This window comes from Octopus bimaculoides, chromosome 21, assembly GCF_001194135.2.
Source record: "Octopus bimaculoides isolate UCB-OBI-ISO-001 chromosome 21, ASM119413v2, whole genome shotgun sequence".
Lineage (NCBI taxonomy): Eukaryota > Metazoa > Mollusca > Cephalopoda > Octopoda > Octopodidae > Octopus > Octopus bimaculoides.
In genome coordinates, this window is record NC_069001.1 from 36,704,640 (window position 1) to 36,719,608 (window position 14,969).

Here is a 14,969-nt window from a genome sequence, read left to right on the forward strand (position 1 = left end):
TGACAGGACCAAATGGAGGTGGTGCCTGGGGATTCTAATCCCACGACCTTCCCAGGAATAGCGGCTGGCTGGGTAGCTATCTAGCTAGCTAGCTGGATGGATGGATGGGTAGCTGGCTGTCTGGCTGTCTGGTTGTCTGGCTGTCTGGCTGGATGACTGGCTGGCTGGCTGGATGGATGGATGGATGGATGGATGGATAAATGGATGGATGGATAGGTGGGTGGGTGTCTTCTTTCTATTCATGGATCGATGCGGTTTTAAACATGAAATGCGTTTTATTAAAACTACTATCAACAACGCTAAACCCAAACATCTATTTGGTTTATAATAAAGAACAAAGGCGTCATATTTAATACATACTCACCATGCTGTTGATTTCCTATTGTAATAATAGGAATAGGAGCACACCACAGTTGAGTGACCACTGACAACAGGAATGCTGAAAGCAGGATTACCTTGCTAGTGGTTACCATCTTTTAGTTCATCAATCTGAAACGGATTAATAACATCAGCTGCAGCAACATCAAGAGCAACATCAACATCAGCAACAACATCAAGAATAACAACAACTACTCCTCCTTCTCCTCCATCCCCTCCTCCCCTCCTCCTCCTCCTACTACTACTACTACTGAGGAGACCCCCTTCGGTCATGAATGACCATGGGATTGCACCTAGAAAGTTACCCTCCGAGGCACAAGTCCGAGCAAGGTTGTTTGTGGAAGGCCAGCAGTCACCCATGAATACCAGTCTCTCCTCTCCACACCACTGATGTTATCCAAGAGAAAGGCAAAGGGGCCGATACAGCTTGGCACCAGTGATGTCGCAACTCATTTCTACAGCTGAGTTAACTGGAGCAACGTGAAATAGAGTGTCTTGCTGAAGAACACAACACGCAGCCCGGTCCAGGAATCGAACTCACAAGCCTACGATCGTAATCTCAACGCTCTAACCACTAAGCCATGCGCCTTCACTACTACTACTACTAGTACTACTACTACTACAAAACAAACAGTTTTGTCAATTGCTTTTATGAAGTGTTTGAAGTGTACTTTTGTATGCAAAATCTAAATATGAAATCACAATTTTCCTCTCCGGCTTTCTTTTCTTGTGATGCACTTTTCTTTCTAGATAATGTAGGTTTCAAATTTTGGCACAGGCCCAGTAATTTAATGGGTGGGAATAAGTCAATTACATTGACCCAAATTCTCAGTCTGGCGCCTATTTTGTCGAGCCCGAAAAGATGAAAGGGAAATTCAACCCCGATGGAATTGATCTCAGAACATAAAGATAGGTGAATGCCTATTTCTTTACTGCCCACAAGGGGCTACACACAGAGGGGACAAACAAGGACAGACAAACGGATTAAGTCGATTATATCGACTCCAGTACGTAACTGGTACTTAATTTATCGACCCCGAAAGGATGAAAGGCAAAGTCGACCGCGGCGGAATTTGAACTCAGAACGCAGTGGCAGACGAAATACCGCTAAGCATTTCGCCCGGCGTGCTAACGATTCTGCCAGTTCGCCGCCCTCCACGTATCTAATATTCTTTTCTACTCTAGGCGCAAGACCCGAAGTTTTGGGAGAGGAGCAAGTCGATTAGATCGACCCCAGTACGTAACTGGTACTTAATTTCATCGCCTTTGGAAGGATGACAGGCAAAGTCGACCTAGGTGGAATTTGAACTCAGAACGTAAAGACAGACGTAATACCACTAAGCATTTCGCCTGGCGTGCCAACGTTTCTGTCAGCTTGCCGCCTTGCTTCCACGTGTCTAATATTTAAAAAAAATTCCAAGGCGGCAAGCTGATAGAATCGTTTGCACGCCGGAAAAAATGCTTAGTGACATTTCATCCGTTTTTATGTTCGAGTTCAAATCCCTCTAAGGTTGACTTTGTCTTTCATTCTCCCGGAATCGATAAAATAAGTACCAGACAAGTGCTGGGGTCGATGTAATCGACTTACTTCCTACACCCTGAAACAGCTAACCTTGTGCCAAAATATGAAACCAATATTAATATCAACTGTATTAATTTTTATGTAAAATTAGTACAATTTTATTCCTTTGCAAAGTTCTGCAGTGTAGCAGTCTGTATAGCTTAAGACATGTTTACACTAGTTCAGACATAAGCCTAGTCTTTGTTTGTAGATCAGCTTGAAGTTTCCTTGTAAATGTTGCAAAAGAAACTGCTGGTCTATGTCGCTCTATCATGGCTGTACGCAAGTGTTGTATTCATGTAGATGTCCTGCCACGCGGCGGAACTGTCTGAATCAACCTAATTTCTTCTGGTATGTATTGATCTCACGTTAAATTCCTAGAAACATAAATTTATACTATTAACAAAATGCTATCAATTTCATTTAAGATGTAAAGAGTTGAACCTTTTTTATTTTTTGTTTAAAATATTTAATGCCACTAAGCGGATGGTCAAACGGTTCTGAAATGAAATGTCATTTGCTATGCCATTCTGTTCTAATTTTAATTTGGGGGAAAAAAACAAACGCAAAATGGATAATTTTAAAAACTAAACTTTCAGTTAATACCCTAACCTACCGTCTGCAATGAGACGAGTTCCCCACCGTCTGCAATGAGACGAGTTCCCCACTAGTGCTCAAATTCCAGTACCAAATTTTCGTGTACATATTACATTAAGTAATAAAGAATCAAACAATGAGTATATCAAGAAGAAAAAGGTGAAGACATTTGTTATCTAATATTCCAGATTTAAGATTACATGGTTGTCATCTATTGCAAAGTGATGCTAAGTTTGTTTTCTGCAGTCACCATAATAAATTTTTAAAATGGTTCTCCCATGAAGATGAAATTGTGTTTTGTAAAAGTCAGTGATAGAGCTTATTGGTCAGGATAGTGAATAAGAAGCGATTGTTCAATGATTTTTCAAGAGTCAGGTTCAGAGCAGTATTTCTTCATAACAGAAGTAAATTCAGTTTTGTATCTACGAGACCTGTTGCAAATATGAAAGAGCTATGCATCATTATGCAGTTACTTTTAGAAAAGGCTCACTGTCAGAAATACAAGTAGAATATCCATGGAGATTTTTAGAACGTTGCACTTTTGCTAAGTTTGCAATAAATTACACAAAATGTGTTTCTTTTTTATATAAGTGGAGCAGTTGTGGTAAAACAACTACGTTCAGAAAAATTGCCCTAGACGTACGAGTGTGACTGTATTGCATGGTCACAGCGTAGTTGGTGATTTGGGAATGTCACTGTATAGTCTGGCGACAATGCAGTTGTGTATATTTTGAGAGAATGTAGTCACGTGTTGTTTCGTTACAGTGAACTTGATATGCTATTTGTTGACAGTGCTGCGTCGATAACCTTCGTGTAGTTTGTACGTTATTTACGGACAGATTAATTAGTACGATCAGCATGTAGCTGGGCTTTTCCTTTTCTTAACTGGGTAGGTGGTATATTGTTTGCTGATAGTGTAATTGTAATATGTTCACAATCTTATACTTTGATGTTTGTTGGTGGTATAGTAGGCATATTATTTGATAACACTTCTGTTGTTTGCTCAGCGTCAGAATGTGTGATTTGGTCACAGTGTAGTTCACATGTAACTTGGTTACAATGTAGTGTTATGTTTATTGTTAACAGTGTGATTAGTATATCGTTTCAAAACAGTATAGTTAGTATGCTGTTTGGTGTGCTTTGGGTTGTGTTTGATAATATAGTTTGTTTGCTGCTTGGTGACTACGAACTAGGAAGTAATAAACCCTAGGAAGAGCTCAACAGCATAAGCTTTTCAGAGAACACGTCCCGACCCCACTTCACAACTTATTAAAGAGTTTCGGCCCTTAACTTTTACACTCTAAGGAGGTCGAGCCATAACCTAGTCATAGCTCTTGATACTCCTCTGCTGTCACATTTTGTACCAGTGTTTGCATTTTAACATTAAACTTTCTGGGTGGGTACCCCATAGACAAGAAACCTTATATTTTATCACCACATCGGTCTGAGAATCTATACATACATAAATACATACATACATACATATGTATATATACGTATATATATCTACACACACACGCATACACACACATGTATGTATGTATGTATGTATGTATACACGCACTCAAACACACTTATCCAAACTCTTTAATCCTGATAGTGACAAACCATATTAAAAAGAGGTTTGGTAATATCGCATAACTGCTGTGAATGCTGTAAATTAAAAATACCTAATATAGCCTGTTATTGATCAACCCTCTAACTAGTGGTTCTCAGCTGGGTTCCATATGATCCTTGCGGTCCATTTGGCATTTGAGGTTCTGTATAAGATTTTGTTGTTAAAATTTATGTACAATAAATTGGTAATACTTCTACAATACTCAAAATATTTTAACAATTTGTGATTACAATTGTTAATAATATTTAATTATAAAAATATAATAGGAATTTTTAAGCATCAAACGGGTATGAGGGTCCATCCCAGTAAAATAGGAATCAAAGGAGAATGGTTGAGAGCCACTGCTCTAAACCTTTGTTACAGCATATTAGTTAGCTCCTCTATGAAGTAATCTATAACAAATGTGTATAAAAAATCTAAATAGGCAGCGTCATAGTAGTCAGGCCCTATTGTAACGCAATTAAATATGTACCCCATTATTTTGAGTATTCACACTTCAACCCGTCTTGATTTTGATTTCAGTGCATCATTTCTAAAAGACATTGTTTAGTCACTCTAAGAAATTTTGTGCTTTCTTTTTCGTTTCGATACCTGTAGTGAAGTCATTGATAAAGTGTTGTGGTGAAGAAAAGTTTAATTGCATTTCCATTTTTAATTCATTGTGAAGAATTTCTCTACATTTCTTAAAATCCTTTTCCGTAACTATTGCAAAGTCCGTTGACGAAAATATATCTCACGGAGACATCTGGTCCCGAAGTATGCCAGTTAATACTGAATTTTTCAGTAAATTTGTTCGCGCTACAATCTCAACTCTTTACTTGTCCAAAGCATTTTCATAAGTTTGTCCTATCCATTCATGCTTGTTTTCAGACTTTTAATTGGTTCTTGTGTCATGTTTTGAGTAATATAAAGCTTTCCTGTCATAAGTCCCAAGTTACTCTAACAGTTGAAAACAATTAGAAATGTGTATTATTTATGATCCATGGACGCTAAGCAAGTGTGTCTTATATATAACATGTGATATACAGGACAGGTAAACGGTTAAGTAGAAAAGTTTACTAAAGGTAGAAAAAAGATTAGATACGCTTCGCTACATCTCATTTGCTACCCTACCAATTAGATGAAAACTTCTATTGTTCAGTAGAGGATAGAGAAAATAACAAGATATAATAAGGTGTCATATGTTGTGAGTTGATATTCATTTGGGAATGTCAAGCACAGAAGAGTTTTATTAATCAAATTATTGATCAATTTTCTTCCTTCTGAGATTGTATCAAATCTAATAAGTAGAGTAGACATGAGGGCGGATAGGGAACCTGAGGAGAATTGTGTTGATTGGCCCTCTCCCTGCTTTTCCCAGGTGAATCCTCGCCAAGCGTTTTGTCTATACATTTTATATATGATACCCCATCAAACATTTGCAAATATTTTGATAAATACCAGTTCCTTGCAAACATAGATGAATATACACACAAACACACATACAACCATAATGCAAACATACGCATATACATATATACGCATACATGCACACATACGTATAGGTAGGTAGGTAGGTAGATAGGTAGGTAGGTAGGTAGGTAGGTAGGTAGGTAGGAAGGTAGCTAGACAGATAGATAGATTAATAGATTCACCTATATGTATATGTATGCGTTTGTGTGCATATGCGTATGTGTATATGTGTATACGCATCTACATATGTATGTGCTTATATATATATATATGTGTGTGTGTGTGTGTGTGTGTGTGTGTGTGTGATGTTCAATTAATGTAGCCTAAGTTTTGATAATTTAGAACAATGATTGAAGGGATTCTAGCCATGGTAGTGGTGGTGGTAGTCGTCGTGGTGGTGGTAGTCGTGGTGGTGGTGGTAGTCGTCGTGGTGGTGGTAGTCGTCGTGGTGGTGGTAGTCGTCGTGGTGGTGGTAGTCGTCGTGGTGGTGGTAGTCGTCGTGGTGGTGGTGGTGGTAGTATGGCGGTGTCTACGAGGCTTCGCTTCACTTTGTTCCATGTATTACATACATATCAGTAAAACAGTTTAAAGAAAATTTGTTCCTTATTGAAGAACCATGATCAAATGTGGCAGTGGCGGGAGGGGAGAGGTTAAAAACTACAAGTACATTACTGGTATTTAGTTTATTCACTACTTTGGAATAGCTAATAGCTTTATTCTTTTGTTCTTTTATGCTTTTACTCGTTTCATTCGTTTGACTGCGGCCTTGCTGAAGCACTGCCTTAAAAGCTTTTAGTCGAAGAAATCGACCTCAGGACTTATTTCACGAGCAAGCTGTTCCGTTGATCAGATGAACTTGAACCTCCGTCGTTGTAACTCACAGAGCTGCCAGTTAATGCTCAGAACTGACTAGCGGATAAAAAACAAGAACGGTAGGGCCAACAGCAATAGAATCTACAAATATTGTGTTATAGCAAATACAACTACAACAATAAGCCGACGGGTTAATCTCCAGCAAACCAACGAGTGTGCTTCAAGACCAAACTGCGACCCGTGAGACCTTCTGAATGGCACCTTTAACGAAAAATTGCTCTGGCTTTTTTTTTAGTAGTGCGGCTCGCCTGGTGATGAGTAATGTCACATGTGGCCCGCTTTGCCAAAAAAAAGTTGCATTCTTTACACGGTCGCTCGATCTACAAAAGTAGCAGTAAAATTCCTTTCAAATGACAACTTCTTGTCTTTAAAAAAGATTAAATTTGACAATTCTGTCTCTGATCTATAAAATGACGGGAAGGTCACGGCTAGAAGTTCTTTGTTCACAAATCTACTCGATCAGGAATGATTTTTCAGGTAAACAACAGCAACAAGTCTACACCACTACCACTAGAAGAAATAGCAATCGAATATCCTTCAAATCCCACCCAGCAGCCCATAGAATACTTCAGTTCCCAGTAATTATTAACTCAATTCAAAGCTCGAATGGGACACACAAAGGAATACTGCTTTCACATCGGAGATCACTATCAAAGATTTCCACCCGATTTAGTGGCCTAAAGTACTTAGTTATCCTGTTCCAATCTCTGACCCACAGACGTGCTGTTGCTTTTTCTACCCAACTCACTACTTATGTTATTACCTCTGCTCCTCAAGGTCGGTTAACTGATATTGTAATCTAGTGCTACCTTCACTCAAGCTGAACTCATTCACTGCTACTGTTTCCCATGCTGGGTCACAGTCCGGGCCCGGTGCTAAACACTATGTTTAGTTCTTCTACGGAAACCGTTGGTCCTTTTGAAATTCCATCCGTGTTCAAGTTTTTCCTACAGCCATCGACCGACTAACAAATGAAGAAAATTAACAACGGTGATCTCACTGGTTTGATAGGGGCCTAGAAATCCCTTAAAAGATATAGTTACGACTAGAAAGTATTTGATAACTATTTTGCAATATTAGATTTGATCTCGAAATAAAATCAGCAACTAATGTATTAAGAAGTTTTTTATGCTCTCTGGGGCCCTATCTTATAAATATCAAGTTCGATGTTTAAATAATATTAGCTGTTAAATATCTCTACATACACATATACATACATGTTTACGTGTGCACACATGTGCGTATCTAAATATAACCACATTAGCGTACGCGTTTATACAGGTAATTTTCAGCGACACAAGCGACCCAGTGAACGAGCCACCAAGTAGTTGTTTGACTTGATCGAAGCAGCAGCTGACTTCCAACATTACATCCTACCGTCTTAAAAATGGGAGGGTACAGAGGACAATGTTGTCCCAGATCCTGCTAAAAAGAAAGAATTGATCGTAGATCAACTCGATCAAGAACGACCTCGAATTAAACATTAACAATAATAGCGATACAAGTCTACAAAATTTGTAGAGAAAGACAATAACTGTTTGAATCAGCCCTCAGTATCTGGTGGAGCTTCGGATGAGAGAGAGAGGATAAAAAGTATATTCGATTCAAGCGATAATTATTTATATATTCATTTCTGACATTGGCACAAATCTACAAATTTTATAGAAAAGAGATACACGATATAAAATCGTTTGCATTGATCCATGAACTTTATGGACCTTACTTTTTATTTGCTAGATTTGGAGGAAGATGCCGTACCTGTGACTTCTGAAGGCCCTTCAAAATCAGTAAGCTGATGCTTTTAATGATCCACTTAATGTGTTGCTACTCAAAATCTACGAGGATAACATGAGCAGGAAGAGATTTCTAGAGAGGTGATATTCTGGGGAAGGATGGAGAGCAAAAGTCAGTGCAGGGCTTGGTAGAGGAACACAAAGTCAGTAATAAGAATGACAGAGACGGCTGAATCGGAAGTACCTGAATGGAGATGGACTGAAACCAAAGAAGTAGATGTCATTATAGCAACGATAGAAAAAAGGCTGAGGAAATAGATAGGACATATGTGGGTCGAGGAGTGGAGCGTGACTGAGTTGTTTAATATTATAAGTCAAATGACCTTTCTTTCTCTAGATGCGGTCAGTAATAGCATCGTCCCATATTTAGGAGCAATATCCAAACGTGGGCCTGACCTGCGATTTTTTGAGAGGCACAAAAGAGATGGGTCAACCTAGAAAATCAATAGACAGATTCAGTTGTGTAACAGTTGTTAATATATTGTTTGTTTACCCTGGCACACCGCTTTTAAATAAAAAAAAGATGTTTGTATAGTCGTTTAATTGGACACTAGTTAATATTTTAACGACTTTATGAACCATACAATCTTAGTTAAATTTGATCTGAACGGTTGATGTTCATATATTGATCACTTAAATCACACAAGGGCACACATTTTGTAGTAAAAACATATACAGTCGTTTGAATAGCTCCTATGGACTAGTACTTATTAATTTACTGTCGTCATGGATCACGAAAGAATAAAATGCAAATTCCGTTTATACAGCAGTTTTTCATATATTAAAAGTTTCAAAACTTACCCACCATCGTTGCAATAAAACAGGAACAAGATTTTACACAACACAAGCACAAAAATACGTTGAAGACGTTTTAAAATGTTAGAGACGCTTGTGATGGTCTTTTATTTCGTTTCGCTTATTTTGTGTTCATAGATGTTGTTTTCTGTTTTTTTTCGTCGAACACAAAGAGAACGTTTTAGGAACATGTGACTAAAAAGAGAACGTCAGTGGCTAACTGTGGTTATTATTAATACTATTCCTAAGGCAGCGAGCCAGCAGAATCGTTAGCACGCCAAGCAAGTTGCAAAAGTATTTTAGGCTTTGTTACTGTAGTAGAAAAGATTATTACTTGTATACAACATTTCATTATTTACGTTCATCGTTTTGGGATACCCGCGAATCTTCATAAAGTTTCTGACACTTTTTGGACCGACCTACTCTCAGACTAGAATGCTACGACAGAGTGAGTTCCGTGAAATAACCCAAACTTCAGGAAGTGGCGTAAAATTGGACGATAAATAAAGTTTACCAAACAAGAGAACATTTATATTTTCAGTTTATTTATTTATCTATTTATTTATTTGTAATTGATAATTTTTATTGCTATATTTCTCGGAAGAGATAATCTTTGGTCCGCGTTGTTCCACAGTGTTAGTAATAAGATTTGTGAATTCCACAGTCAAACTATCACTCAGCGGTAGGGGAAAAAATAGCAAATGATACTCAGGCCACTGCTGTTTCTAAACACCTAAGATATAGTCACAACCACAACAACAACAATGACAGTCGCAGACAGAGCTACAATAACAATAACAAACATCTGAGCTACAGAAAAAGTACCAGGCTCAAAAAATAAGTCCTGGGGTCGATTGGTTCGACTAAAATTCTTCAAAGCCATGCCCCAGCATGGCCACAATCTAATGACCGAAACGAGTGATGGATAAAATGTAAATCAATGCATTCGTAGTCTGTCGTTGCTGCAGTTGACTCCCCTGATTGGCTCTGATGATCTCGTGTCATGTCTATTTGTTCCCATTCGTCATTTCTTCGCTTACATTGCCCAATTCATTTTCAGAATTCCAATTCCTAGCCTTAGATCCTACACTAATAACTCAAACCAATTATTTCTCGATTCTTGCAGAACGTCATTTCTTTAGAATTCCCCCTCCCTGCCAATTTTTTTCCTACAGCCATCTTCTAGCTTCACGAGAAGAACATTAACCGCCGGTCTCAATGGTCTTTGGAGGGTCTGCGAAGGTCATGGGCACAGCCGTTCCCTCGAAGCCACACCATTATGAAAAACAAAACAACAATATTACTGTACATGAGAGACTGGTGTGGAAAGCAGTTCCAAGGTATCTGAAGAACCAACAAAATCAAAACCAAATTAAGATACTGAATTTAGGTGCTTTTGTATGGTTCGGTTTAAGTCGGTTCACATTTCTCATTTGCAAAATCTCATTTTTATTCTATCATTTAAAAATTAAAAATAACTGTAAAAAGTAAAACACTGCAAACAAAGAATCTGGCTTCGGCGACACCTTAACACCATCACTTCTTCTCCTACTACTACTAATACTTCTACTAAATGCATTTTGTCCACCGCTTTCACAATGCTGCCAATCCACCACCCTTATAATTGTTTCTAGTTAAGACACAAGGCCAACAGTTTTGGAGTAAGTGGGGTTAATCGATTACATCGACCCGAGTACTTGACTGGTACTTTATTTCATGGAGCTCTAAAAGAATGCAAAGTTGGCCTCTGAAACAAATGTCGCGGAGCATTTTCTTCGACGCTATAACGACTCTGTCCTTTTAATAATAGTTTAATATTTTGACACACGATCAAGAATTTTAGTGGGGGAGGGGCTTAAATCGTTTACATCAGCTGGTACTTATTTTATCAACCCAGAAAGGATGAAATGCAAAATCGATCTAGGTAGATTTTTAAACTCAGAACGTAAATAGTCGAAAGGTATGCCGCTCAGCATTTTCTCACCAACGTGTTAATGATTCTGCTAGCTCACCGACTCTCACAGTCCTTTAATAATCGCTCCTACTATAGGCAGGAGGCCTAGGATTTTGCGGAAGAGGGGCTAGTCAATTACACCGACCGCAATGTTTGGCTGTTACTTATTTTGTCGACACTGAAAGGATGAAATTCAAAGTCGACCTCAACGGAATTTGAACCCAGAACACAAAGCTGGAAGAGATGCTGCTTTGCATTTTGTGTGGTGCGCTAACGATTCTAACAGATCACCGCCTTAATTATCTATTTAATAGTAAAATTGTATAAAATTGTATAAATATGTACCTAATGCGATGCATAACCGCATCCTAGCTACAACCATCTGGGACAGGGATCTCCTTGTCAGTCTGCTGACTAACAAGGGGATCGAAGTAAATCTTTTTTTTTTCTCGCCCTTTTAAAGCCTAGCCAGGCTCATGGGCCCGGTTTCCCGGTTTCAATGGCGTATGTGCTCCCCAGCTGGACGGGACGCCAGTCCATTGCAGCGTTACTCATTTTTGCCAGCTGAGTGGACTGGGGCAACGTGAAATGAAGTGTTTTGCTCAAGAACACAACGCGTCGCCCGGTCCAGGAATCGAAACCACAATCTTACGATCATGATGCTGACACCCTAACCACTAAGCCACGTGCCTCCACAATCGAAGTAAATCACCCAACTATAAATACCAAAAACTACAATAGAAGTTTTTGCAGACTGATAGATATCCGAATACCTTTTGACTTAAATATCACCCCGAAAAAAAAGCGAAGAAACTGTCAAAACACAAGCACCTTGAAACCGTACTAAACAGAGTGAAATATGAAAGTCAATACCGATGCTAGAGAAATCGTAGCACAAGCTATGATAGGAAAAAAAATCCTGAGTAAAAACTTTTTTACACATCGTCTAAGAGTATCAATCATACTAACATTCCATGACACTTTAATAGCACAATTCTCCCAGTATATACGCAATACATGTGATATTATCAACGTGACTCTTGCTTAAAGTTTCTGGTTTTGTGAAAAATTAATATTGATTACCTGATATATACAGCTACATACATGTAATCATTAAAGCTTAGATATAGCATTCAATATTCTCAGTGTTATAATTTCAGTCTTTGTGGTCCGCCCAACTTATGACCTATATTTCAGTAAATGTACTTTGTACATTTTGTAATGTAAAACTTTAGGTTTTCGAATTCTCCTGAAAAGGTCGTAGAGTCACTGAAGACCACACGTAAGCCTACTTATTTCTGTTGAAGAAGTGATGTCTATCAGCATTGTAGCATCAAGAACTTACTGAACACGTAATCTTTATGTATAGTCGCAGTCCTTTAATTCATAATGGGTTCTTGACTTCGTTTCACAAGTAATTTTTTTCTGCATCGTTTTCCCTGAGTTATACTCTCAGATTATGGACAACTCTTCTATATGATGTAGAATCGATAAAGGCCCAGTATCTTATATCTTTTACATGTTTCGCTCATTAGACGGTGATCATACTGGGGCACCACCTTGAAAGGTTTTACTCGAACGAATCAGCCCTGGGGCTTATTATATCTTAAGCTTACTACTTATTCTATCGGTCTCTTTTGCTGAACCACTAAGTTATCGGGATATAAATACACCGACACCGGTTGTCAAACGATGGTGGAGGAACAAACACAGACACAGAGACACACATACATACATATATATATATATATATATATATATATATATATATAGCGGTTCGGCAAAAGAGACCGATAGAATAAGTACTAGGCTTCCAAAGAATAAGTCCTGGGGTCGATTTGCTCGACTAAAGGCGGTGCTCCAGCATGGCCTCAGTCAAATGACTGAAACAGGTAAAGAGAGTAAAGAGTATATATGCACAGGCTTCTTTCAGTTTCCGTCTACCAAATCAACTCACAAGACTTTGGTCGGCCCGAAGCTATAGGGATGCTTGAGGGCCGAAAGGATGCCTGGGAGTCGCAGTTGAGAACTGCTGCGCTAGCTCACTGACCTTGTTGTTTAACTCCGAGTGACAACTCATCGAGTGGACCCATAAACGAAGGTATTCCGGGAGCGACGTCTACATTATTTATTTAGACATTTACTATCATAGTATCTAGGGCTATATTATTGGCTATATTTTAAAGCAGGAGAGATATAAAGGGTCCCTTCGATCATGAATGACCATGGGGTTGCACTTAGAAAGTTATCCTCCGTTGCACAAGTCCGGGCAAGGTTGTTTATGGAAGACTAGTAGTCGCTCATGCATAACAGCTTCCACTTTCCACTCTCTCACAAATCCTATCAATAAAATTCTCCATGATTATTTGATTTTGATGTTCACCTTGTTTTCTAAAGAACTTATTTACAAATGGACAAAAAGTCATTAGACAAAAAAAAAATCATCGGATAAAGAGAGATAAGACCAAAAGACGTGGACGAAGTGGTGTTGGAGAAAGTGACATCAGACGAAAAGTCGAGTCACCCTCCGTCGGTTACGGCGACGAGTGTTCCAGTCGATCCAATCAACAGAACACCACGCTACTCGAGAAACTAGCGTGCAAGTGGTTGATCACTTCGCAGACACGCGTACCTTCAGCGTAGATCTCGGCGGGGTTCAGTGTGACACAGAATGTAACAAGGCTAGTCCTTTGAAATACAGGTACAATTCATTTTTGCAAGCTGAATGAACTGGAGCAACGTGAAATATAAAAATGTATTGCTCAAGAAGACAACACAGTGCCGGGTGTCGAACTCATAGCCTTACGATCGTGAGTCACATACCCTTAACCACTAAGTCACGCGCATTCACAATAGACAACATTATACCATATTGGTTATATTATCCTTATCATTCTTTAATTCTTTTACCTGTTTCAGTTATTTGACTGCGGTCATGCTGGAACATCACATTGAAAGATTTTACCCCAGGACTTATTTTTAAAGCCTAATACTTATATTATCGGTCTCTTTTGCCGAACCGCTACGTTACGAGGAAGTAAACACCAACACCGGTTGTTAAGCGACGATGGGGAATAAACACACACACAAAGACACACACACACACACACACACACACACACACACACACACACACACGCACGCATGCATACATACATACATACATACATACATACATGTCTCTTTGGTCAGCTGAAAGCATTTATGGCACAAAATTGGCAGACACGCGTCTCCCAACCGAATCTTCAGTGATAGTGGACTTAACTGAACCGTAACTTATCTACACATTCTCTGATAGCTCACAGATGGTGATTCGACGATTTCCCTTAACAGCCGGCCGCACATCTGCGAAGTTTTTCTCGGTTCTGCTGGTTGCAGGTCTCCCAGAACGTTCGTCACTATCGACATTTTTTCGGCCATTTAGAAAAGTCTGAATCACTCGTACACTTTTGTGCTATTTATACATTACTTTACATACCCTTTCTGCAACTTTGCGTGGGCCTCTGAACAGATATCGCCGTGACAGCTTTTTCTGTCATGGTCAACGCGACGATCACACGTTACACATGTTATTTCTAAGCTCTGTTGTAAACAGAAATGAGCTGGAAGAATCAAACTTAGTGTGCATTCACAACAGATGGCAATGTCAGTCTGTGCCAAGCGGCTTTACGCTGCGTGCCTTAGCTTCGTTGCTATGTCAACAGTCCGGATACTTATTGATCAGACCTCATATATATATGTATACTCTTTTACTTGTTTCAGTCATTTGACTGCGGCCATGCTGGAGCACCACCTTTAGTCAAGCAAATCGACCCCAGGACTTATTCTTTGGAAGCCTAGTACTTATTCTATCGGTCTCTTTTGCCGAACCACTAAGTTATGGGGACGACAAACACAGACACACAAACACACACACGACAAACACAGACACACAAACACACACACACA

The 14,969-nt window shown here is 39.0% G+C and overlaps 1 protein-coding gene across 2 annotated transcripts in view; it reads right to left on the bottom strand.

The window, feature by feature from the left end:
* The window catches only part of LOC106880083 (dentin sialophosphoprotein), a 28,601-nt gene extending 19,386 nt beyond the window's left edge, over window positions 1-9,215 (bottom strand). The window contains exons 1-2 of one of the 2 annotated variants that reach the window (XM_014929896.2): window positions 9,078-9,215; window positions 365-489 (exon numbers count right to left, since the gene is read on the bottom strand). In XM_014929896.2, the coding sequence (XP_014785382.1) occupies window positions 365-473 (109 nt within the window). In that variant the 5' untranslated portion in view covers window positions 474-489; window positions 9,078-9,215. Of the gene's footprint in view, window positions 1-364; window positions 490-9,073 lie in introns of both variants that reach the window. The other variant, XM_014929895.2, reaches the window with a different exon arrangement.
* Window positions 9,216-14,969: the final 5,754 nt, after the last annotated feature.